The 26907-nt window shown below is 47.2% G+C and overlaps 1 protein-coding gene across 1 annotated transcript in view; it reads right to left on the bottom strand.

Annotated features, from left to right (window-relative positions):
* Positions 1 to 1553: 1553 nt before the first annotated feature.
* LOC134928127 (acetyl-coenzyme A synthetase, cytoplasmic-like) overlaps positions 1554 to 26907 on the bottom strand; it is a 159566-nt gene continuing 134212 nt past the window's right edge. Inside the window, exon 18 of the mRNA XM_063923485.1 lies at positions 1554 to 3649. Coding sequence (XP_063779555.1) covers positions 3522 to 3649 — 128 coding nt within the window. The 3' untranslated portion in view covers positions 1554 to 3521. The remainder of the gene's footprint in view (positions 3650 to 26907) is intronic.

Below are 26907 nucleotides of genomic sequence, written 5' to 3'. Positions count from 1 at the left end.
TTGTATGTATTTGAATCAGCCCATGTGTCTGCAGAGCAGGGAAGGAAGCTCAATCCTAGCTCTTACCAACTTCATTCCTCAAGGTGTGATTAAAGCGGAGACTGGTATGGCTATGCCTGATTGTGTGGCCATTTTTTCCTGTTAATGTCAGAATAAGTAGTAGCACATATAAAGGATTTTCAATGTGTTTGAACACAAGTGATATTTGCTGTTCTATAGTGTGAGATGTGGAAGGGTATGGATTTGGTAGATTTGTACCCAGTGTCAATAGTGATAATAAAAGTAACACCTAACCTAATATATGGTGTCTTTGATTCACCTTACTCCCGGTAAATAATTTTCTATTAAGCAGTATGGCTAATTACAGTAAAAAAATACACAAGAAAAATGCACTTTAAAAGAAGTGGCTATTACATATTGGAAGAGAGCTTACCCTATGGCTATGACAAGTGAGAATCAGGTTACAGTCAGCAATTTGCCATAACTTATGCGGACAAGGCAAAGAATGATTATTAGCTAGATGTAGGGATCGCCAGTGTTATTTGGTGACCGTGTACCTACCAATAAATAAACAGAATAACTTGAGTTAAGATGCTTTCAGGGTGGTTACTAGTTTGATAGTACCAAACATGGGGGCAGATGTATTAAGCCTGAAGACGGCATAAGGAAGTGATAAACTAGTGATAAGTGCAAGGTGATAAACGCACCGGTCAGTCAGATCGTGTCAATTTGCATATTGGAACTGATTGGCTGGTGTGTTTATCACCTTGCACTTATCACTGGTTTATCACTTCCTTATGCCTTCTCCAGGTTAATACATCTGCCCATGGTGTTAGAAGTGGGATTACTCTTTTCCGTCTAGCTCCTGCTACTCAGGAAACATGGAAGAAGTTGCTGAAGTACAAGCAACTTCTATTGCAGAATGGCAGAAGCTAATGCATCCCTGCAAAAGGCTGACAGCATATATCAATACTAACTCAGAAAGAGAGCAGCCTTATTTTAGCAGCCAACTGCTTAACTGAGAGCTGATGAGTTAATGAGAACTTGGCCACTGTTGGCTACCTATCATGTAAAAAAGAATGAAAAAAAAAAAAAAATATATATATATATATATAAAGAAGTAGGCCTGCGACTGGTTGTGATTTTGGAATTAAAAGGATGGGGGATGTTTGTGTATACTTTTTACACAGTAAAGCCTGCACAGTCCGTAGTGTTTCAAGCACTCTGCAGCACAGCGTCACAGTACAGGTATACTTCATATTCGCTGCTGATCAACGGACGATTCTTATTGGATTTGCAGTGGGATAGAGGCTTAAAAATTGATGCCTGTCAGTTTTGAATTGTTGGTAAATTTACTCCTTGGTCTATGTACATGTACGGCCAACTACAGCAGAACTCCTCACCCTAAGATTGGGCTGAGTGGCTTGATTGGCCATTGTATGATCAGCTTTACAGTACATGAAGAGGGCCAAAAGTAAATCCTCCTGTGATGCGCCCAGTAAGTGGCCCTGCATACAGTTTTAATGGAAATATGAATTGAATAAGGCAGCACATTTAGCTTGTACAGTATTTATTCACTGAAAAGCTTATTGTGAGCACAATATTACATATTACAATAAAATCATAAAAATTTGTAATCTCTGCACTAATAGAGAATAGAAAGGTAATTCTTACCGATCAGGTAGTTTACCCAGTCATTTAAAACATATGCAACATAAAATAGAATAACATAGAGGATTTAAATACATGTAACAATGATTTAAATTTGTGCAACGATAAATATTTTGTGTTCTTCACAGAAGTTCATGCCCTGTATGAAGGTAGATAGAACTATTCAAGTAAATTGTTTTTCAGAAAACAGATGGGTTCAAAATCAGTAATATCCTCCCTGTCAGTTTACATACTGAACTAAACCACCTTGTAGCTAATAAGCAGTAAAGTGACATTTTGGAGGTCCTTTATCACATTGCTGTTCCCTGTGGTCAGCCATCTAAACCCAAGCACATAGGCATAGTGCAGTTGCATTGCAATTAGCCCACATCCATGTTGCAGGTAGTTGATGAACTAAAGCAATATTATTTCTTTATTGCAGTGATGTCCAAGCATTTCCATAAAATGTCACATTTCTGTTATAACTTTATCATCCAACAGAGTTTATGGAACTATGCTGAATATTGGGGGTCACGATAAAGGCTGTTCAGGACCCCACAGGACTTAAGTTGGGCTTTGCTCTTTGGTCTAAAGAATCCGTACAGCAGATATCGAGTGCTTTTTATTGTGGGTAATTATCCGCACATTAAGAGGAGCGTCTGCCTTTCTGATTATATCCACTCACTGAGAGCCTAACCATCTTCCCACCTCTCTTTCATAAAAGTCACATCTGTAAATACATTTCATTTAGACAACTGATAAACATTTACATACAGTAGCACAACAAAACAAAAGCCATAAAGCTATACGGACAAAAAAATAACAGAGGACTGCAACTAAAAACAAAAACGTGTAATAAAAATACAATTGGTAACAATTTCCCCAGATATTTCTAATCATTATAAGAATAAGGAGAGTGGTGAAGGAAAAAAACATCTTTTAAATATGTTTGCAAACTGCGGTTATCAAATCAATAGGAAGACAGATTTGTTTTTATCAGTCTAGTCCAAGTTACACAAGTGAAAGCAAATGTCTTAATGGGTGCTATGTGAGACAAGACAATTGTGCTATTAGCAACATATGACCAAAAATGTCTTCTAATGGCAAAAATCAAATAATCCATATAACTGGTCTGATTTCAGTAACATCCTGATTTTGCTGGCTTATGCTAATCATACATGTATTATATCTGTCCCAGTGTCCCTCTCCTCTCTAGCAGCCCGCTTTTGGCAGACAAAGCACATTTACACACAAAAAGTCCCGCGTGCCAAAAGTTCACATTTTTTCGTTACAGTCCTGGTTTTGGCAGCTGCGATTGGTGTGGCCTGCCAGAAAGGGGCTGGTCTCCCAGAATGGGTGTTGTTTGGGGGGATCTGATGTGGTTTGACATAGGCATACTGTGACCCAATTGTCTAATTGGGAATGTTGGCAGGTACACATCCCAGGGAGACACTCTTAATTGTACAACATAAATAGCTTTTTCACCATTTTTCTCACATATTATTACAGTCACGTTCATTTACTCTACAATTTTTAACAAATTTCCGTATATTACATGTGTTGTTGTAGGACTTTAACCACTAAAATCCTACATTCAATCTTCATTGCTGTCTGCTTTGTTACTTAGAAAATTAGTTGTATAAAAAAATTTTTTTTTTAAACTAATGATTTCATAAAGAAATAAAATGCTTAAGTTGTTCAATTTAGAAAAATTATAGGGACATCATGGACAATTCCTTATGTAGACGGGTCCTAATGGGGACAGCTCTCTACATCAATGGATTTTCAACTATATACACTAAGATTAGGATAAAACCCATGAAAAACAGTAATGGTATGATTGTCCTATGTAGGCCGATACTGAAAACTCTTCAAGCTGCTGCTTCACATCGTTGGCTGAACAAGACTTCAACTATACTTGGGTCTCCAAGAGTAGATATGTCTCCCAAATCCTTCTCATTGCGAGCAATCTGCCGGAGTACCCTCCGCATTATTTTACCTGTAAATATGAAATAGAGTAAGGTTTCTCCAGCCATATGCAATCAGTTATGCAGCATTTACCGTAATGGAAGGAACATTCTAGTAGCAGAACCTGATTATCATACATTGATGTGTTTTGACTAATAATTCATAGATATAAATACATGTCATCATGGAATACCATCAGAAATTAATGGATGTCACATGTCTATTGTGTGCACACATATATAGACTGACAAATGAAGACACTGATGAATACAATATGAGAATTTGACATTTCAACAAATGCAAGCCTAAACCATTTAAAAGAAAATACAATTAAACTATAAAAAGTGACAACTACTGGGTATAATGCGGGTGTCCTGCCCCACCATACACATGCCATTATATATGTCCCCAGCACCATGGGAGAGTCCCGACATTCCCCTGCCCTGATTGGACATCCAGAGCTGTGCCCCTTTACAGTGCTGTTAAACTCCTTTATTGAAATTATTCTGCATTAGTAGTTGTCAATGAATGTTTTTTTTATTCTTCTTTCTCTCTCTCATCCTCATTTTTTTCTCTCTTCTTCTCTCTCTCGACCTCATCTATCTCTCTCACTCTCATGTCCCTCTCTCGTCCTCATTTCTCTCTCACACTTATCCTCACCTCTCGTCCTCTCTCTTTCTCTCTCATCCCCATCTCTCGTTTCCCAATCTCTCTATTGCTTTCTATTTTTTCCCCATCTCTCTCCCACTTCCCCATCTTGCTATCTCTCATACCCATCTTTCTCTCCTCTCTCCTGTGTGCAATGGCAGTGGTGGCACCATACCAACACACCTGTATACAGTACAGACAGTTATTTTTCTTTCCTTCTGCCCTTCTGGTAGCTGGCACAAACCTATCACTTTGATAATTATATTGTCAAACGACCCCACAAACCTTAATCTGGACCTTTGAACACAGGCCTCTCTAGTTATTCCCAGATGGGTGCAAAGAAGTTAAATTCAAGGGGTAAGATAAGGTTACTAAGATAAGATTCTTAATAATAGAATAAATGTATTCGCAGACAGCACTGTTGACCCAATTCAGTGCTAAGGATTATAAGAACTCATTATCGATATATACCTCTAAAGTGCTAAGGAGGAGCCCCCCTTTTCCTTAGCACTCATGGGGTTCAAAGCTGTTGAAATAATATGCATCATTCCTGCAGTGGCAAAACAGTGAGTATTGCTTGTTGATGGAGGCACCAGGGGGAAGAGTTGCCAAATGGCACAAAGCACACAGTGCTCAGCCAATAAACTACAGACAAAATATGAATAGCCAGGGGATAAGTGGGAGGGAACTCACACAACCCCATGTTTAGTGGATGCAAGGGTACCATCAAAGAAAAGGGATTCCCCTGTTACGGATGATATGACAACTTAGGCCGGTATCCAATTACCCGCGGTAATTTACCACAGGTAATTGTATTGCTGGGGGCTATCCTATTGTCCCCAAAAAGCTTGCTTTTTGAGGTCACAAACAGGGAAACACCCAGGTTTTACTGAACTTGTCTGTTTTTGTGAGAGAATGGATTTTTTTCGGGTGTCATATTAAGATTGCACAAAAAAATAAGATTTTACTTACCGATAAATCTATTTCTCGTAGTCCGTAGTGGATGCTGGGACTCCGTCAGGACCATGGGGAATAGCGGCTCCGCAGGAGACAGGGCACAAAATTTAAAAGTTTGACCACTAGGTGGTGTGTACTGGCTCCTCCCCCTATGACCCTCCTCCAAGCCTCAGTTAGGATACTGTGCCCGGACGAGCGTACACAATAAGGAAGGATTTTGAATCCCGGGTAAGACTCAAACCAGCCACACCAATCACACCGTACAACTTGTGATCTGAACCCAGTTAACAGTATGATAACGTAGGAGCCTCTGAAAAGATGGCTCACAACAATAAACAACCCGATTTTTTTGTAACAATAACTATGTACAAGTATTGCAGACAATCCGCACTTGGGATGGGCGCCCAGCATCCACTACGGACTACGAGAAATAGATTTATCGGTAAGTAAAATCTTATTTTCTCTGACGTCCTAGTGGATGCTGGGACTCCGTCAGGACCATGGGGATTATACCAAAGCTCCCAAACGGGCGGGAGAGTGCGGATGACTCTGCAGCACCGAATGAGAGAACTCCAGGTCCTCCTTAGCCAGGGTATCAAATTTGTAGAATTTTACAAACGTGTTCTCCCCTGACCACGTAGCTGCTCGGCAGAGTTGTAATGCCGAGACCCCTCGGGCAGCCGCCCAAGATGAGCCCACCTTCCTTGTGGAGTGGGCCTTGACAGATTTAGGCTGTGGCAAGCCTGCCACAGAATGTGCCAGTTGAATTGTGCTACAAATCCAACGAGCAATCGTCTGCTTAGAAGCAGGAGCACCCAGCTTGTTGGGTGCATATAGTATAAACAGCGAGTCAGATTTTCTGACTCCAGCCGTCCTTGAAATATATATTTTCAATGCTCTGACAACGTCCAGCAACTTGGAATCCTCCAAATCGCTAGTAGCCGCAGGCACCACAATAGGCTGGTTCAGGTGAAACGCTGATACCACCTTAGGCAGAAAATGAGGACGCGTCCTCAATTCTGCCCTGTCCGAATGGAAAATCAGATATGGGCTTTTATATGATAAAGCTGCCAATTCTGACACTCTCCTGGCTGAAGCCAGAGCCAGTAGCATGGTTACTTTCCATGTAAGATATTTCAAATCTACCGATTTGAGTGGCTCAAACCAATGGGATTTGAGAAAATCCAAAACTACATTGAGATCCCACGGTGCCACTGGGGGCACAACCGGGGGCTGTATATGTAGTACTCCTTTTACAAAAGTCTGAACTTCAGGAACTGAAGCCAATTCTTTCTGGAAGAATATCGACAGGGCCGAAATTTGAACCTTAATGGACCCTAATTTGAGGCCCATAGATAATCCTGTTTGCAGGAAATGTAGGAATCGACCCAGTTGAAATTCCTCTGTCGGGGCCTTCCTGGCCTCACACCATGCAACATATTTTCTTCAAATGCGGTGATAATGTTGTGCAGTCACCTCCTTCCTGGCTTTGACCAGGGTAGGGATGACCTCTTCCGGAATGCCCTTTTCCCTTAGGATCCGGCGTTCAACCGCCATGCCGTCAAACGCAGCCGCGGTAAGTCTTGGAATAGACACGGTCCCTGCTGAAGCAGGTCCCTTCTTAGAGGTAGAGGCCACGGATCTTCCGTGAGCATCTCCTGAAGTTCCGGGTACCAAGTCCTTCTTGGCCAGTCCGGAGCCACGAGTATCGTTCTTACTCCCCTTTGCCGTATAATTCTCAGTACCTTGGGTATGAGAGGCAGAGGAGGGAACACATACACTGACTGGTACACCCATGGTGTTACCAGAGCGTCCACAGCTATTGCCTGAGGGTCTCTTGACCTGGCGCAATACCTGTCCAGTTTTTTGTTGAGGCGGGACGCCATCATGTCCACCATTGGTCTTTCCCAATGGACCACAATCATGTGGAAGACTTCTGGATGAAGTCCCCACTCTCCCGGGTGAAGATCGTGTCTGCTGAGGAAGTCTGCTTCCCAGTTGTCCACTCCCGGAATGAACACTGCTGACAGTGCTATCACATGATTTTCCGCCCAGCGAAGAATCCTTGCAGCTTCTGCCATTGCCCTCCTGCTTCTTGTGCCGCCCTGTCTGTTTACGTGGGCGACTGCCGTGATGTTGTCCGACTGGATCAACACCGGCTGACCCTGAAGCAGAGGTTTTGCCAGGCTTAGAGCATTGTAGATTGCTCTTAGCTCCAGTATATTTATGTGAAGAGACGTTTCCAGGCTTGACCACACGCCCTGGAAGTTTCTTCCTCGTGTGACCGCTCCCCAGCCTCTCAGGCTGGCATCCGTGGTCACTAGGACCCAGTTCTGTATGCCGAATCTGCGGCCCTCTAACAGATGAGTACTCTGCAACCACCATAGCAGAGAGACCCTTGTCCTTGTCGACAATTTTATCCGCTGATGCATCTGCAGATGCGATCCGGACCATTTGTCTAGCAGATCCCACTGAAAAATTCGTGCATGGAATCTGCCGAATGGAATCGCTTCGTAAGAAGCCACCATTTTGCCCAGGACTCTTGTGCATTGATGCACAGACACTGTCCCTGGTTTTAGGAGGTTCCTGACTAGTTCGGATAACTCCCTGGCTTTCTCCTCCGGAAGAAATACCTTTTTCTGAACAGTGTCCAGAATCATCCCTAGGAACAGCAGACGTGTCGTCGGGATCAGTTGGGATTTTGGAAAATTCAGAATCCACCCGTGCTGTTGGAGCACTACTTGAGTTAGTGCTACTCCGACCTCCAGCTGTTCTCTGGATCTTGCCCTTATCAGGAGATCGTCCAAGTAAGGGATAATTAATACGCCTTCTCTTCGAAGAAGAATCATCATTTCGGCCATTACCTTGGGTGCCGTGGACAATCCAAACGGCAGCGTCTGAAACTGATAATGACAGTTTTGTACCACGAACCTGAGGTACCCTTGGTGTGAAGGGCAAATTGGGACATGAAGGTAAGCATCCTTGATGTCCAAGGACACCATAAAATCCCCCTCTTCCAGATTCGCTATCACTGCTCTGAGTGACTCCATCTTGAACTTGAATTTTTGTATGTACAGGTTCAGAGATTTCAGATTTAGAATAGGTCTTACCGAGCCGTCCGGCTTCGGTACCACAAATAGCGTGGAGTAATACCCCTTTCCCTGTTGTAGAAGGGGTACCTTGACTATCACCTGCTGAGAATACAGCTTGTGAATGGCTTCCAATACCGTCGCCCTGTCGGAGGGAGACGTTGGCAAAGCAGACTTTAGGAACCGGTGAGGGGGAGACTTCTCGAATTCCAACCTGTAACCCTGAGATACTACCTGCAGGATCCAGGGGTCCACCTGCGAGTGAGCCCACTGTGCGCTGAAATTCTTGAGGCGACCCCCCACCGCCCCTGAGTCCGCTTGTAAGGTCCCAGCGTCATGCTGAGGCCTTTGCAGAAGCCGGGGAGGACTTCTGCTCCTGGGAAGGGGCTGCTTGGTGCAGTCTCTTACCCTTTCCTTTGCCTCGGGGCAAATATGAATGTCCTTTTGCTCGCTTGTTCTTATAGGAACGAAAGGACTGCGGCTGAAAAGACTGCGGCTTTTTCTGTTGGGAGGGGACTTGAGGTAAAAAGGTGGACTTCCCGGCTGTTGCCGTGGCTACCAAATCCGATAGACCGACCCCAAATAATTCCTCTCCTTTATACGGCAATACTTCCATATGCCGTTTGGAATCCGCATCGCCTGACCACTGTCGTGTCCATAGACTTCTTCTGGCAGATATGGACATCGCACTTACTCTTGATGCCAGAGTGCAGATATCTCTCTGTGCATCTCGCATATAAAGGAACGCATCCTTTAATTGCTCTATAGTCAATAAAATACTGTCCCTATCCAGGGTATCAATATTTTCAGTCAGGGAATCCGACCAAGCCACCCCAGCACTGCACATCCAGGCTGAGGCGATTGCTGGTCGCAGTATAACACCAGTATGTGTGTATATACTTTTTAGAGTATTTTCCAGCCTCCTATCAGCTGGATCCTTGAGGGCGGCCGTATCAGGAGACGGTAACGCCACTTGTTTGGATAAACGTGTGAGCGCCTTGTCCACCCTAGGGGGTGTTTCCCAGCGCGCCCTAACCTCTGGCGGGAAAGGGTATAATGCCAATAACTTCTTTGAAATTAGCAGTTTTTTTATCAGGGGTAACTCACGCTTCATCACACACGTCATTCAATTCCTCTGATTCAGGAAAAACTACAGGTAGTTTTTTTAGACCCCACATAATACCCCTTTTTGTGGTACTTGCAGTATCAGAGATATGCAAAGCCTCCTTCATTGCCGTGATCATATAACGTGTGGCCCTACTGGAAAATACGTTTGTTTCTTCACCGTCGACACTGGATTCAGTGTCAGTGTCTGGGTCTGTGTCGACCGACTGAGGTAAAGGGCGTTTTACAGCCCCTGACGGTGTCTGAGACGCCTGGACAGGTACTAACTGGTTTGCCGGCTGTCTCATGTCGTCAACCGACTTTTGTAGCGTGCTGACAATATCCCGTAATTCCATAAACAAAGCCATCCATTCTGGTGTCGACTCCCTAGGGGGTGACATCGCCATTACAGGCAATTGCTCCGCCTCCACGCCAACATCGTCCTCATACATGTCGACACACACGTACCGACACACAGCAGACACACAGGGAATGCTCTGATAGAAGACAGGACCCCACTAGCCCTTTGGGGAGACAGAGGGAGAGTTTGCCAGCACACACCCAAGCGCTATAAATATATATAGGAACAACCTTAATAAGTGTGTTCCCTTTATAGCAGCTCAAATATTATAAATATCGCCAATAAGTGCCCCCCCTCTCTGTTTTTACCCTGTTTCTGTAGTGCAGTGCAGGGGAGAGTCCTGGGAGCCTTCCTCGCAGCGGAGCTGGGCAGGAAAATGGCGCTGTGTGCTGAGGAGAATAGGCCCCGCCCCCTTTTCGGCGGGCTTCTTCTCCCGTTTTTTTTGGAACCTGGCAGGGGTTAAATACATCCATATAGCCCCAGGGGCTATATGTGATATATTTTAGCCAGAATAGGTATATTACATTGCTGCCCAGGGCGCCCCCCCCAGCGCCCTGCACCCTCAGTGACCGCTGGTGTGAAGTGTGCGCTACCTCATGAAGACTGAGACGTCTTCTGCCGCCGGTTTCTGGACCTCTTCTCTATTCGGCATCTGCAAGGGGGTCGGCGGCGCAGCTCCGGTGACCCATCCAGGCTGTACCTGTGATCGTCACTCTGGAGCTAGTGTCCAGTAGCCTAAGAAGCAAATCCATCCTGGACGCAGGTGAGTTCACTTCTTCTCCCCTAAGTCCCTCGTTGCAGTGAGCCTGTTGCCAGCAGGACTCACTGAAAATAAAAAACCTAACAAACTTTTTCTAAGCAGCTCTTTAGGAGAGCCACCTAGATTGCACCCTGCTCGGACGGGCACAAAAACCTAACTGAGGCTTGGAGGAGGGTCATAGGGGGAGGAGCCAGTACACACCACCTAGTGGTCAAACTTTTAAATTTTGTGCCCTGTCTCCTGCGGAGCCGCTATTCCCCATGGTCCTGACGGAGTCCCAGCATCCACTAGGACGTCAGAGAAAAAATATCTGCGAAACATCAGGGAAAATCGCACCCGTTGAGTTTTTGATGGTAATTGGATACCGAAATTAGTAGTAATTGTCTTGTGATTACTGACTAGACCAGTGGTTGCCAAACTTTTTTGAATCACGGCGCCCTAGAGTATTAGAATTTTTTTCATGGCACCCCTAGGCAAACGTTTTCTTACTGGGTAATTTATAAAAAAAAAAAAAAAATGTAATTAAGTAAATTGTGTTTATACAGGTTTTGCCTATTGAGTTGAACATAAATAATTTTAATTGGTTCTGAACCACCAATCCAAGGCACCCCTGCAAATGCCTCAAGGCACCCCAGGGTGCCACGGCGCACAGTTTGGGAACCACTGGACTAGACAATATAATGCAATGTCTATTTTAAATTACGATAGAAAGGGGTTGTTGTATATTTGTACTACAGACACATCCATCACTAATTCTACCTGTAGAAATGGGGTACAATTCTTTTCAGAAGATCTGAAGTTAAATGTCTCCAAATTCCAGTCTTGGGTGACCCCTCATTTGATGCTTCTGGTTCTCTAGTTTTCAAAATGGTATACCTTGTTGTACTACTGATAATATTTCTGGGGTTGAAGCGGATATGTCGGCGGTCAGGATCCGGGCCACCAGAATGCTGGCGGGGGGAGAGATACTGCAACGGAGCCCCTTGCAAATTCGCTGTGCTCGCCACGCAGCGCGCTCGGTGGCTCGCTGCACTCGCCACAGGTTCTATTCCCACTCTATGGGTGACGAGTGGGTATAGCCCGTTAGCCGACATTCCGCCTTGCGGCATTGTCAGTGGTCGGGATTCCGGCATCGGTATTCTGACCACCTGTCTCCTGACCGCCGGCATACCAACTGCATCCCTATTCCTGCATATTTTATGCATCTCATTCAAGACAGTTCAAACATGAATGAGAGAGGTTAAGGAGGTTTCAATAAAAAAAATTATACATTTTAGTATCTCTCTTCCTCTTTATCATTTACATTCTCTGTTTTTATCAGGATGACAGCTGTGGCTATAACCAGAACCCCTGCTAATCATTTTCAGAGATGCTCAGCTGTCTCTGTAGCAGGAAAGATCTGACATGATAGATCTAACTAAAAGTCAGCAGCACTTCTGAACAACAAGTACCAGCAATACTCCTCTTGCTACAGAATGTTGACACTTTAAAACAGTTTTTAAAACCTAAGAAGAAATTAAAATACAAATTTCTAATTTGTCTATTTAAGCAAAAACTTTTGTTTCTTTCTCTGTTTGTTACCACAGTGTTCAATAACATCCATTTAATTCTATATGGCTGTCTAATCCTTTACAAGATAAGCAATAGAAATAGCGACACCCTATCCTAGAGAGTGAAATAATTAAAGTGCAAAAAGCGTACACACCTTTAGTTTACACAAGTAAATTATCCTCAACTGTATGACAAAGTCTATCATTTATAAATCATTTCCTAAAACTATTATTATTACTATTGTTCCTCATTAATGATTAATAGATTTAAAAAATAAGAATTTACTTACTGATAATTCTATTTCTCATAGTCCGTAGTGGATGCTGGGGACTCCGTAAGGACCATGGGGAATAGCGGCTCCGCAGGAGACTGGGCACATCTAAAGAAAGCTTTAGGACTAACTGGTGTGCACTGGCTCCTCCCCCTATGACCCTCCTCCGAGCCTCAGTTAGGATACTGTGCCCGGACGAGCGTACACAATAAGGAAGGATTTTGAATCCCGGGTAAGACTCATACCAGCCACACCAATCACACCGTATAACTTGTGATCTGAACCCAGTTAACAGTATGATAACAGAGGAGCCTCTGAAAAGATGGCTCCCAACAATAATAACCCGATTTTTGTAACAATAACTATGTACAAGTATTGCAGACAATCCGCACTTGGGATGGGCGCCCAGCATCCACTACGGACTATGAGAAATAGAATTATCGGTAAGTAAATTCTTATTTTCTCTAACGTCCTAAGTGGATGCTGGGGACTCCGTAAGGACCATGGGGATTATACCAAAGCTCCCAAACGGGCGGGAGAGTGCGGATGACTCTGCAGCACTGAATGAGAGAACTCCAGGTCCTCCTCAGCCAGGGTATCAAATTTGTAGAATTTAGCAAACATGTTTGCCCCTGACCAAGTAGCTGCTCGGCAAAGTTGTAAAGCCGAGACCCCTCGGGCAGCCGCCCAAGATGAGCCCACTTTCCTTGTGGAACGGGCTTTTACAGATTTTAGCTGTGGCAGGCCTGCCACAGAATGTGCAAGCTGAATTGTACTACAAATCCAACGAGCAATAGTCTGCTTAGAAGCAGGAGCACCCAGCATGTTGGGTGCATACAGGATAAACAGCGAGTCAGATTTCCTGACTCCAGACGTCCTGGAAACATATTTTCAGGGCCCTGACAACATCCAGCAACTTGGATTCCTCCAAGTCCCTAGTAGCCGCAGGCACCACAATAGGTTGGTTCAGGTGAAAACGCTGGAACCACCTTAGGGAGAAACTGAGGACGAGTCCTCAATTCCGCCCTGTCCGAATGGAAAATCAGATAAGGGCTTTTACAGGATAAAGCCGCCAATTCTGACACGCGCCTGGCCCAGGCCAGGGCCAACAGCATGACCACTTTCCATGTGAGATATTTTAACTCCACAGATTTAAGTGGTTCAAACCAATGTGACTTTTGGAACCCAAACTACATTGAGATCCCAAATTGCCACTGGAGGCACAACAGGAGGCTGTATATGCAGTACCCCTTTTACAAACGTCTAAACTTCAGGGACTGAAGCTAGTTCTTTTTTGGAAGAAAATTGACAGGGCCGAAATCTGAACCTTAATGGACCCCAATTTCAGGCCCATAGACACTCCTGTTTGCAGGAATGTAGGAATCGACCCAGTTGAATTTCCTCCGTCGGGCCTTACTGGCCTCGCACTACGCAACATATTTTCGCCAATTGCGGTGATAATGTTTTTGCGGTTACATCCTTCCTGGCTTTTGATCAGGATAGGGATAACTTCATCCGGAATGCCTTTTTTTTTTTTTTTCAGGATCCGGTGTTCAACCGCCATGCCGTCAAACGCAGCCGCGGTAAGTCTTGGAACAGACAGGGTCCTTGCTGGAGCAGGTCCCTTCTTAGAGGTAGAGGCCACGGATCCTCCGTGAGCCTCTCTTGAAGTTCCGGTTACCAAGTCCTTCTTGGCCAATCCGGAGCCACGAATATAGTGCTTTCTCCTCTCCATCTTATCAATCTCAGTACCTTGAGTATGAGAGGCAGAGGAGGGAACACATACACTGACTGGTACACCCACGGTGTTACCAGAGCGTCTACAACTATTGCCTGAGGGTCTCTTGACCTGGCGCAATACCTGTCGAGTTTTTTAATCATGTGGACGACTTCTGGGTGAAGTCCCCACTCTCCCGGGTGGAGGTCGTGCTGAGGAAGTCTGCTTCCCAGTTGTCCACTCCCGGAATTAATACTGTTGACAGTGCTATCACATGATTTTCCGCCCAGCGAAGAATCCTTGCAGCTTCTGCCATTGCCCTCCTGCTTCTTGTGCCACCCTGTCTGTTTACGTGGGTGACTGCCATGATGTTGTCCGACTGGATCAACACCGGCTGACCTTGAAGCAGAGGTCTCGCTAAGCTTAGAGCATTGTAAATGGCCCTTAGCTTCAGGATATTTATGTGAAGTGATGTATCCAGGCTTGACCCTAAGCCCTGGATATTCCTTCCCTGTGTGACTGCTCCCCAGCCTCGCAGGCTGGCATCCGTGGTCATCAGGACCCCGTCCTTAATGCCGAATCTGCGGCCCTCTAGAAGATGAGCACTCTGCAACCACCACAGGATGGATACCCTTGTCCTTGGTGACAGGGTTATCCGCTGATGCATCTGAAAATGCGACCCGGACCATTTGTCCAGTAGGTTCCACTGGAAAGTTCTTGCGTGGAATCTAACGAATGGGATTGCTTCGTAGGAAGCCACCATTTTTACCCAGAACCCTTGTGCATTGATGCACTGAGACTTGGTTCGGTTTTAGGAGGTTCCTGATTAGCTCGGATAACTCCCTGGCTTTCTCTTCCGGGAGAAACACCTTTTTTTTTTTGGACTGTGTCCAGGATCATCCCTAGGAAACAGAAGACAAGTCGTCGGAACCAGCTGCGATTTTGGAATATTGAGAATCCAATCGTGCTGCCGCAACACTACCTGAGATAGTGCTACACCGACCTCCAACTGTTCCCTGGATCTTACCCTTATCAGGGTAAGGGATAACTAAAATTCCCTTCCTTCGAAGGGATATCATTTCGGCCATTACCTTGGTAAAGACCCGGGGTGCCGTGGACCATCCCTACGGCAGCGTCTGAACTGATAGTGACAGTTCTGTACCATAACCTGAGGTACCCTTGGTGAGAAGGGTAAATTTTGACATGAAGGTAAGCATCCTTGATGTCCCGAGACATCATGTAGTCCCCTTCTTCCAGGTTCGCAATCACTGCTCTGAGTGACTCAATCTTGAATTTGAACCTCTGTATGTAAGTGTTCAAAGATTTTAGATTTTAGATTTAGAATCGGTCTCACCGAGCCGTCTGGCTTCGGTACCACAATATTGTGGAATAATACCCCGTTCCCTGTTGCAGGAGGGGTACCTTGATTATCACCTGCTGGGAATACAGCTTGTGAATGGCTTCCAAAACTGCCTCCCTGTCAGAGGGAGACGTCGGTAAAGCCGACTTTTGGAAACGGCGAGGGGGAGACGTCTCGAATTCCAATATGTACCCCTGAGATATTACCTGAAGGATCCAGGGGTCTACTTGCGAGTGAGCCCACTGCGCACTGAAATTCATTGAGAACGGGCCCCCACCGTGCCTGAGCTTGTAAAGCCCTAGCGTCATACTGAGGGCTTGGCAGAGGCGGGAAAGGGTTTCTGTTCCTGGGAACTGGCTGATCTCTGCAGCCTTTTTCCTCTCCCTCTGTCACGAGCAGAAAAGAGGAACCTTTTGTCCGCTTGCCAACAAAGGACTGCGCCTGATAATACGGCGTCTTATTTTGAGAGGCGACCTGGGGTACAAACGTGGATTTCCCAGCTGTTGCCGTGGCCACCAGGTCTAAAAGACCGACCCCAAATGTCCCCTTTCAAAGGCAATACTTCCAAATGCCGTTTGGAATCCGCATCACCTGACCATTTTACTGGTAGAATTGGACAACGCACTTATACTTGATGCCAGTCGGCAATTATTCCGCTGTGCATCATGCATATATAGAAATGCATCTTTTAAATGCTCTATAGGCAATAATATACTATCCTAATATTTCCAGTCAGGGAATCCGACCATGCCCACCCAGCACTGCACCTCCAGGCTGAGGCGATAGCTGGTCGCAGTATAACACCAGTATGTGTGTAAATACCTTTTTGGATACCCTCCTGCTTTCTATCAGCAGGATCCTTAAGGGCGGCCATCTCATGAGAGGGTAGAGCCCTTGTTCTTACAAGCGTGTGAGCGCCTTATCCCCCCTAGGGGGTGTTTCCCAACGCACCCTAACCTCTGGCGGGAAAGGGTATGCAGCCAATACTTTTTAAGAAATTATCAATTGTTATCGGGGGGAAACCCACGCATCATCACACACCTCATTTTATTTCTCAGATTCAGGAAAACTACAGGTAGTTTTTCCCTCACCGAACATAATACCCCTTTTTGGTGGTACTCGTATTATCAGAAATGTATAAAAACATTTGCCATTGTCTCAATCATGTAACGTGTGGCCCTACTGGAAATCACGGTTGTCTCTTCACCGTCGACACAGGAGTCAGTATCCGTGTCGGCGTCTGTATCTGCCATCTGAGGTAACGGCCGCTTTAGAGCCCCTGACGGCCTATGAGACGTCTGGACAGGCACAAGCTGAGTAGCCGGCTGTCTCATGTCAACCACTGTTTTTTTATATAGAGCTGACACTGTCACGTAATTTTCAACAGTACATCCACTCAGGTGTCGACCCCCTAGGGGGTGACATCACTGTTACAGACACTCTGCTCCGTCTCCACATAATTTTTCTCCTCATACATGTCGACACAAACGTACCGACACACAGCACACACACAGGGAATGCTCTGATAGAGGACAGGACCCCACTAGCCCTTTGGGGAGACAGAGGGAGAGTATGCCAGCACACACCAGAGCGCTATATATATACAGGGATAACCTTATATAAGTGTTTTTCCCCTTATAGCTGCTGTATGTTTTAATACTGCGCCTAAGTAGTGCCCCCCTCTCTTTTTTTAACCCTTTCTGTAGTGCAGGGAAGAGCCAGGGAGCTTCCCTCCAACTGAGCTGTGAGGGAAAATGGCGCCAGTGTGCTGAGGAGATAGGCTCCGCCCCCTTTTCGGCGGCCTTATCTCCCGGTTTTTTGTATATTCTGGCAGGGGTTAAATGCATCCATATAGCCCAGGAGCTATATGTGATGCATTTTTTGCCATGTAAGGTATTTCTGTCATGTTTTATTGCGTCTCAGGGCGCCCCCCCCAGCGCCCTGCACCCTCAGTGACCGGAGTGTGAAGTGTGCTGAGAGCAATGGCGCACAGCTGCAGTGCTGTGCGCTACCTTATTTGAAGACAGGAACGTCTTCTGCCGCCGCTTTCTCCGGACCTCTTCGCTCTTCTGGCTCTGTAAGGGGGCCGGCGGCGCGGCTCCGGGACCCATCCAGGCTGAACCTGTGATCGTCCCTCTGGATCTAATGTCCAGTAGCCAAGAAGCCCAATCCACTCTGCACGCAGGTGAGTTCGCTTCTTCTCCCCTTAGTCCCTCGATGCAGTGAGCCTGTTGCCAGCAGGTCTCACTGAAAATAACAAACCTAAACTAAAACTTTCACTAAGAAGCTCAGGAGAGCCCCTAGTGTGCACCCTTCTCGTCGGGCACAGAAATCTAACTGAGGCTTGGAGGAGGGTCATAGGGGGAGGAGCCAGTGCACACCAGTTAGTCCTAAAGCTTTCTTTAGATGTGCCCAGTCTCCTGCGGAGCCGCTATTCCCCATGGTCCTTACGGAGTCCCCAGCATCCACTTAGGACGTTAGAGAAAGGGGGTGGTTCAATAAATAAGGCAACAAGACCTCTCATTGTGTAAATGTATTAAACTCTGGCATAGAGGAAATCACTGTCAAGCGCCTGAAGCCAGGACAGATGCTTCTTCAGTGATCCTAAGAGATGGAAATCACTCAGTGCCAGGTCAGGACTGTAGTGAGGAAGGTCCAGTACCTCCCAGTGGCGTGCGATGAGGTCAATGGCTGGCGAACCCTGCAGCCATAATGTCCGCCGAATCCCGCTGATGACCCCTACTGCCGCCGAGCCAATGCCCGCTACTGCCCCTGAGCCGATACCCGCTACCCCCGCCACCATCAACTGCCCCGGCCCTCCACCCCTAATTTGCATCTCAGTCCAGTTCCGCCAATGCCCGCAGCCTGTCTGCTCATCAAACTTGTGATGAACAGGCGGCTAATATATTGTAAATTATTATAGAAAAAAATGAGAATTTACTTACCGATAATTCTATTTCTCGTAGTCCGTAGTGGATGCTGGGAACTCCGTAAGGACCATGGGGAATAGCGGCTCCGCAGGAGACTGGGCACAAAAGTAAAGCTTTAGGACTACCTGGTGTGCACTGGCTCCTCCCCCTATGACCCTCCTCCAAGCCTCAGTTAGGATACTGTGCCCGGACGAGCGTACACAATAAGGAAGGATTTTGAATCCCGGGTAAGACTCATACCAGCCACACCAATCACACCGTACAACCTGTGACCTGAACCCAGTTAACAGCATGATAACAGAGGAGCCTCTGAAAAGATGGCTCACAACAATAATAACCCGATTTTTGTAACAATAACTATGTACAAGTATTGCAGACAATCCGCACTTGGGATGGGCGCCCAGCATCCACTACGGACTACGAGAAATAGAATTATCGGTAAGTAAATTCTTATTTTCTCTGACGTCCTAGTGGATGCTGGGAACTCCGTAAGGACCATGGGGATTATACCAAAGCTCCCAAACGGGCGGGAGAGTGCGGATGACTCTGCAGCACCGAATGAGAGAACTCCAGGTCCTCCTCAGCCAGGGTATCAAATTTGTAGAATTTAGCAAACGTGATTTCCCCTGACCAAGTAGCTGCTCGGCAAAGTTGTAACGCCGAGACCCCTCGGGCAGCCGCCCAAGATGAGCCCACCTTCCTTGTGGAATTGGCTTTTACAGATTTTGGCTGTGGCAGGCCTGCTACAGAATGTGCAAGCTGAATTGTACTACAAATCCAACGAGCAATAGTCTGCTTAGAAGCAGGAGCACCCAGCTTGTTGGGTGCATACAGGATAACAGCGAGTCAGATTTCCTGACTCCAGCCGTCCTGGAAACATATATTTTCAAGGCCCTGACTACGTCCAACAACTTGGAGTCCTCCAAGTCACTAGTAGCCGTAGGTACCACAATAGGTTGGTTCAGATGAAACACTGAAACCACCTTAGGGAGAAAATGAGGACGAGTCCTCAATTCCGCCCTGTCTGAATGAAGATCAGATAAGGACTTTTACAGGATAAAGCCCGCCAATTCTGACACGTGCCTGGCCGAGGCCAGGGCCAACAACATGACCACTTTCCATGTGAGATATTTTAACTCCACAGATTCAAGTGGTTCAAACCAATGTGACTTTAGGAACCCCAAAACTACATTGAGATCCCAAAGTGCCACTGGAGGCACAAAAGGAGGCTGTATATGCAGTACCCCTTTTACAGACGTCTGAACTTCAGGTAGTGAAGCTAGTTCTTTCTGGAAGAAAATTGACAGGGCCGAAATTTGAACCTTAATGGACCCCAATTTTAGGCCCATAGACACTCCTGTTTACAGGAAATGCAGGAATCGACCTAGTTGAAATTCCTCCATCGGGGCCTTACTGGCCTCGCACCACGCAACATATTTTTCGCCAAATGCGGTGATAATGCTTTGCGGTTACATCCTTCCTGGCTTGACCAGGGTAGGGATGACTTCATCCGGAATGCCTTTTTCCTTCAGGATCCGGCGTTCAACCGCCCTGCCGTCAAACGCAGCCGCAGTAAGTCTTGGAATAGACAGGGTCCTTGCTGGAGCAGGTCCCTTCTTAGAGGTAGAGGCCACGGGTCCTCCGTGAGCATCTCTTGAAGTTCCGGGTACCAAGTCCTTCTTGGCCAATCCGGAGCCACGAGTATAGTTCTTACTCCCCTCCGTCTTATAATTCTCAGTACTTTTGGTATGAGAGGAAGAGGAGGGAACACATACACTGACTGGTACACCCACGGTGTTACCAGAGCGTCCACAGCTATTGCCTGAGGGTCCCTTGACCTGGCGCAATACCTGTCCAATTTTTTGTTTAGGCGGGACGCCATCATGTCCACCTTTGGTTTTTCCCAATGGTTTACAATCATGTGGAAGACTTCTGGGTGAAGTCCCCACTCTCCCGGGTGGAGGTCGTGCCTGCTGAGGAAGTCTGCTACCCAGTTGTCCACTCCCGGAATGAACACTGCTGACAGTGCTATCACATGATTTTCCGCCCAGCGAAAAATCCTTGCAGCTTCTGCCATTGCCCTCCTGCTTCTTGTGCCGCCCTATCTGTTTACGTGGGCGACTGCCGTGATATTGTCCGACTGGATCAGCACCGGCTGACCTTGAAGCAGAGGTCTTGCTTGGCTTAGGGCATTGAAAATGGCCCTTAGCTCCAAAATATTTATGTGAAGTGATGTCTCCAGGCTTGACCACAAGCCCTGGAAATTTTTTCCTTGTGTGACTGCTCCCCAGCCTCTCAGGCTGGCATCCGTGGTCACCAGGACCCAGTCCTGAATGCCGAATCTGCGGCCCTCTAGAAGATGAGCACTCTGCAACCACCACAGGAGAGACACCCTTGTCTTTGGTGACAGGGTTATCCGCTGAAGCATCTGAAGATGCGATCCGGACCATTTGTCCAGCAGGTCCCACTGGAAAGTTCTTGCGTGGAATCTGCCGAATGGAATTGCTTCGTAGGAAGCCACCATTTTTCCCAGGACCCTTGTGCACTGATGCACTGACACTTGGCCTGGTTTTAGGAGGTTTCTGACTAGTTCGGATAACTCCCTGGCTTTCTCCTCCGGGAGAAAACACCTTTTTCCGGACTGTGTCCAGGATCATCCCTAGGAATAGACGGCGTGTCGTCGGGATCAGCTGCGATTTTGGAGTATTGAGAATCCAACCGTGCTGCCGCAGCACTATCTGAGATAGTGCTACCCCGACTTCCAACTGTTCCCTGGATCTTGCCCTTATCAGGAGATCGTCCAAGTAAGGGATAACTAAAACTCCCTTCTTTCGAAGGAGTATCATCATTTCAGCCATTACCTTGGTAAAGACCCGGGGTGCCGTGGACAATCCAATCGGCAGCGTCTGAAACTGATAGTGACAGTTCTGTACCACAAACCTGAGGTACCCTTGGAGAAGGGTAAATTGGGACATGTAGGTAAGCATCTTTGATGTCCAGAGAGACCATATAGTCCCCTTCTTCCAGGTTTGCAATCACTGCTCTGAGTGACTCCATCTTGAATTTGAACCTTTGTATGTAAGTGTTCAAGGATTTTAGATTTAAAAATGGTCTCACCGAGCCGCCCGGCTTCGGTACCACAAATAGTGTGGAATAGTACCCCTTTCCCTGTTGCAGGAGGGGTACCTTGATTATCACCTGCTGGGAATACAGCCTGTGAATGGCTTGCAATACTGTCTCCCTGTCTGAGGGAGACGTCGGTAAAGCAGACTTTATGAAACGGCGAGGGGGAGACGTCTCGAATTTCTTGAGACGGGCCCCCACCGTGCCTGAGACCGCTTGTAAAGCCCCAGCGTCATGCTGAGGATTTTGCGGAGGCGGGAGAGGGCTTTTGTTCCTGGGAATTGGCTGTTTGCTGCAGCCTTTTTCCTCTCCCTCTGCCACGGGGCAGAAATGAGGCGCCTTTTGCCCGCTTGCCCTTATGGGGCCGAAAGGACTGCGCCTGATAATACGGCGTCTTCTTAGGTTGAGAAGTTACCTGGGGTAAAAATGTGGATTTTCCAGTGGCCACCAGGTCTGTTAGACCTACCCCAAATAACTCCTCCCTTTTATAAGGCGATACTTCCATATGCCTTTTGGAATCATCATCACCTGACCACTGTCTTGTCCATAACCCTCTTCTGGCAGAAATGGACAGCGCACTTACTCTTGATGCCAGTCGGCAAATATCCCTCTGTGCATCACGCATATATAGAAATGCATCTTTTAAATGCTCTATAGTTAGTAATATACTGTCCCTATCTAGGGTATCAATATTGTCAGTCAGGGAATCCGACCAAGCCACCCCAGCACTGCACATCCAGGCTGAGGCGATTGCTGGTCGCAGTATCACACCCGTGTGAGTGTATATACATTTTAGGATATTTTACTGCTTTCTGTCAGCAGGTTCCTTAAGGGCGGCCGTATCCGGGGACGGTAGTGCCACCTGTTTAGACAAGCGTGTGAGCGCTTTATTCACCCTAAGGGTTGTTTCCCAACGTGCCCTATCCTCTGGCGGGAAGGGGTATGATGCTAATAACTTTTTAGGAATTAACAGTTTTTATCGGGGGAAACCCACGCATCATCACACACTTCATTTAATTCCTCAGATGCAGGAAAAACTACAGGCAGTCTTTTCTCACCCAACCTAATACCCTTTTTAGTGGTACTGGTATTATCAGAAATGTGTAAAAACATTTTCCATAGCCTCAATCATGTAACGTGTGGCCCTACTGGAAGTCACATTCGTCTCTTAATCGTCGACACTGGAGTCAGTATCCGTGTCGGCGTCTGTATCTGCCATCTGCGGTAACGGGCGTTTTAGAGCCCCAGATGGCTTTTGAGACACCTGGACAGGCACAGGCTGAGACGCCGGCTGTCTCATGTCATCAATCTTTTGTAAAGAGCTGACACTGTCACATAATTCCTTCCATAAGCTCATCCACTCAGGTGTCGACTCCCTAGGGGGTGACATCTCTGTTACAGGCAATTGCTCCGCCTCCACCTCATTTTCCTCCTCATACATGTCGACACAACGTACCGACACACAGCACACACACAGGGAATGCTCTGATAGAGGACAGGACCCCACTAGCCCTTTGGGGAGACAGAGGGAGAGTATGCCAGCACACACCAGAGCGCTATATATATATACAGGGATAACCTTATATAAGTGTTTTTCCCCTTATAGCTGCTGTATTGTTATACTGCGCCTAATTAGTGCCCCCCTCTCTTTTTTAACCCCTTTCTGTAGTGTAGTAACTGCAGGGGAGAACCAGGGAGCTTCCCTCCAACGGAGCTGTGAGAGAAAATGGCGCCAGTGTGCTGAGGAGATAGGCTCCGCCCCCTTCTCGGCGGCCTTTTCTCCCGTTTTTCTGTGGAATCTGGCAGGGGTTAAAATTCATCCATATAGCCCTGGGGGCTATATGTGATGTATTTTCGCCAGCCAAGGTGTTTTTATTGCTGCTCAGGGCGCCCCCCCCTAGCGCCCTGCACCCTCAGTGACCGAAGTGTGAAGTGTGCTGAGGAGCAATGGCGCACAGCTGCAGTGCTGTGCGCTACCTTGGTGAAGACAGGATGTCTTCTGCCGCCGATTTTTCCGGACCTCTTCTTGCTTCTGGCTCTGTAAGGGGGCCGGCGGCGCGGCTCTGGGACCGAGCTCCGAGGCTGGGCCTGTGTTCGGTCCCTCTGGAGCTAATGGTGTCCAGTAGCCTAAGAAGCCCAATCCACTCTGCACGCAGGTGAGTTCGCTTCTTCTCCCCTTAGTCCCTCGATGCAGTGAGCCTGTTGCCAGCAGGTCTCACTGAAAATAAACCTAAAACTAAACTTTTACTAAGAAGCTCAGGAGAGCCTCCTAGAATGCACCCTTCTCAGCCGGGCACAAAAATCTAACTGAGGCTTGGAGGAGGGTCATAGGGGGAGGAGCCAGTGCACACCAGGTAGTCCTAAAGCTTTACTTTTGTGCCCAGTCTCCTGCGGAGCCGCTATTCCCCATGGTCCTTACGGAGTTCCCAGCATCCACTAGGACGTCAGAGAAATAAATAAATAGTGTTTGGGACTGGGGAGGGAGTGGGAGGAGGACATGAATGTAATTTTGTTGTCCAGGGCTTCCATTAACTTAATAGCACCGTGGGTGTGGTGCTATTAAGTTAATGGAAGTCTTGGACAACAAAATTGCCAGCAGTGGGTGACAGGGAGAGGGTGACGCCAGAGAGAGCGTGACAGCTGTGGGTGACGCCAGGGAGAGGGTGACAGGAAGAGTGATGCCAGGGAGAGGGTGACAGGAAGAGCGTGACGCCAGGGAGAGGGTGACAGGAAGAGTGTGATGCCAGGGAGAGGGTGACAGACAGGAAGAGCGTGATGCTAAGAAGAGGGTGACAGGAAGAGGGTGACACTAGGGAGAGGGTGACAGGAAGTGTGATGCCAGGGAGAGGGTGACAGACAGGAAGAGCGTGATGCCAGGGAGAGGGTGACAGGAAGAGTGTGATGCCAGGGAGAGGGTGACAGGAAGAGCATGACGCCAGGGAGAGGGTGACAGGAAGAGTGTGATGCCAGGGAGAGGGTGACAGGAAGAGGGTGACAGACAGGAAGAGCGTGATGCAAAGAAAAGGGTGACAGGAAGAGGGTGACACTAGGGAGAGGGTGACAGGAAGTGTAATGCCAGGGAGAGGGTGACAGACAGGAAGAGCGTGATGCCAGGGAGAGGGTGACAGGAAGAGTGTGATGCCAGGGAGAGGGTGACAGACAGGAAGAGCGTGATGCTAAGAAGAGGGTGACAGGAAGAGGGTGACACTAGGGAGAGGGTGACAGGAAGTGTAATGCCAGGGAGAGGGTGACAGACAGGAAGAGCGTGATGCCAGGGAGAGGGTGACAGGAAGAGCGTGATGCCAGGGAGAGGGTGACAGGAAGAGCATGACGCCAGGGAGAGGGTGACAGGAAGAGTGTGATGCCAGGGAGAGGGTGACAGGAAGAGGGTGACACTAGGGAGAGGTTGACAGGAAGTGTGACGCCCGGGAGAGGGTGACAGGAAGAGCGTGACACCAGGGAGAGGGTGGCAGGAAGAGCGTGATGCTAAGAAAAGGGTGACAGGAAGAGGGTGACACTAGGGAGAGGTTGACAGGAAGTGTGACGCCCGGGAGAGGGTGACAGGAAGAGCGTGACACCAGGGAGAGGGTGGCAGGAAGAGCGTGATGCCAGGGAGGGGGTGACAGGAAGAGGGTGATGCCAGGGAGAGGGTGACAGACAGGAAGAGAGTGATGCCAGGGAGAGGGTGACAGGAAGAGTGTGACGCCAGGGAGAGGGTGAAAGGAAGAGGGTGACGCCAGAGAGAAGGTGACACCAAGGTGAGGGTGACAGGAAGAGTGTAACGATAGGAAGACCATGATGCCAGGGAGAGAGTGACAGGAAGAATGTGATGCCAAGAAGAGGGTGACAGGAAGAGGTTGACAGGAAGAGCATGATGCCAGGGAGAGAGTGACAGGAAGAATGTGATGCCAAGAAGAGGGTGACAGGAAGAGGGTGACACCAGGGAGAGGGTGACAGGAAGAGCGTGATGCCAGGGAGAAGGTGACAGGAAGAGCATGACGCCAGGGAGAGGGTGACAGCTGTCAAAGTCAGAAAAATATCTCTATGCACACTACCATATTTGCACCTCACACAGGTCCGTGCTGCGCATGCATACGCTCTCCCGTACGTGCGCATACTCACAGTCGCGGGCACCCGCAGGCGCACGGTATGCGTATTTACGGTAGAGTTTATGTGATCGTAGCGTGCGACTCAATCGTTACATATTTTCACTATATAATGTATTTTGTAGATCATGGTCCCTTTGATAGATTCTGAAAGTTTGGTTAATATAGAATGTTCGTGAACAGAGAAATCCCTCTTTGTTTGATACGAAGGGTCAGACAGGAGTAATACAGTGGTGTTTAGTACCCATCGGAAGAGTATTTAATTAGCAATATTCCGGTGTTGGTTTGAAGCGGATTAATCGCTCGTGCGAATAGTTATGGACATAAGAAGTTTATGAACATTTACTGTATTTGCACTTACTTATCCATGCGGCGGGAAACCCAGTTTCCCTCCCACCTGAGCTGTTGGAAATAGTCACGGCCCACCTGTATGAATCAACCTATGACCTTTTGTTATAATGCGAGGAGGAATTCCTGTGTCCAATGAACAATGAGATTGTAGGGACCATTGAATTGCATTGTGTGTGGGGCATAAATAGACAGGCCGATCACATCCAGCACTCACTCTTCAACGGTTATCATTGCTGAAAATCGGGGGCTGGATGTCCAGAGGCGCATGCGATCGTTTCCTTTGTGCGTAAGTTTTTCTCCGCAACTATATTGATCTTCTTGTTATTGTGGGCCAATTTCTCTCTCTTCTCCTCTTTCTCTCTTATTTACCCTTAAAACGTAATTGTATTGTATTGTATTTCTTCTGTAGTTATCTGGTTAGGTAGTCTATGTTATATTGTAGTGTATGATTTGTATTTGTATTAATTCTTTTGCAAGTATATCATTCATAATATATATATATTAGGCGTTGGACCCTAAGCCCAGGTATCTGTGTATTTCTTATAGTGTTAAGTATTCTCAGAGCGTCGGTGACGCTCAAACAGCTTTTGAGTTAATAAGGTTACACTGTGTTGCATCTACACCCTATCTCTACACTAAGGTTTTACAGCATATTACATTGTTTATGGTTTAGATTTAAAGGTTTAACATTGTGAGCGTCAGCGCCGCTGGTGATCTCCTCGTGGTCCCGAGCGTCCGCTACGCTATAGCGAATCATTACGTTAGTCAGCAGCCAATAGCGTGCCTGCCTGTGATCTCTTGGCCGTGAGCGAACGTGACGCTTGAGCGTCTCGACTACGGCTAAGCGATTGTTACGCAACGAGCGTACCCTTACGGTACTTCATACGTAAATAGCGTACAGTGTTCTTAGACCTCATAAAGGGTTTTATATACGATAAATATCTAGCTTTATCAATTGGCG

Source organism: Pseudophryne corroboree, chromosome 5 (genome assembly GCF_028390025.1).
Source record: "Pseudophryne corroboree isolate aPseCor3 chromosome 5, aPseCor3.hap2, whole genome shotgun sequence".
Taxonomy (NCBI): Eukaryota; Metazoa; Chordata; class Amphibia; order Anura; family Myobatrachidae; genus Pseudophryne; species Pseudophryne corroboree.
This window is presented reverse-complemented; position numbering and strand designations above follow the sequence as displayed.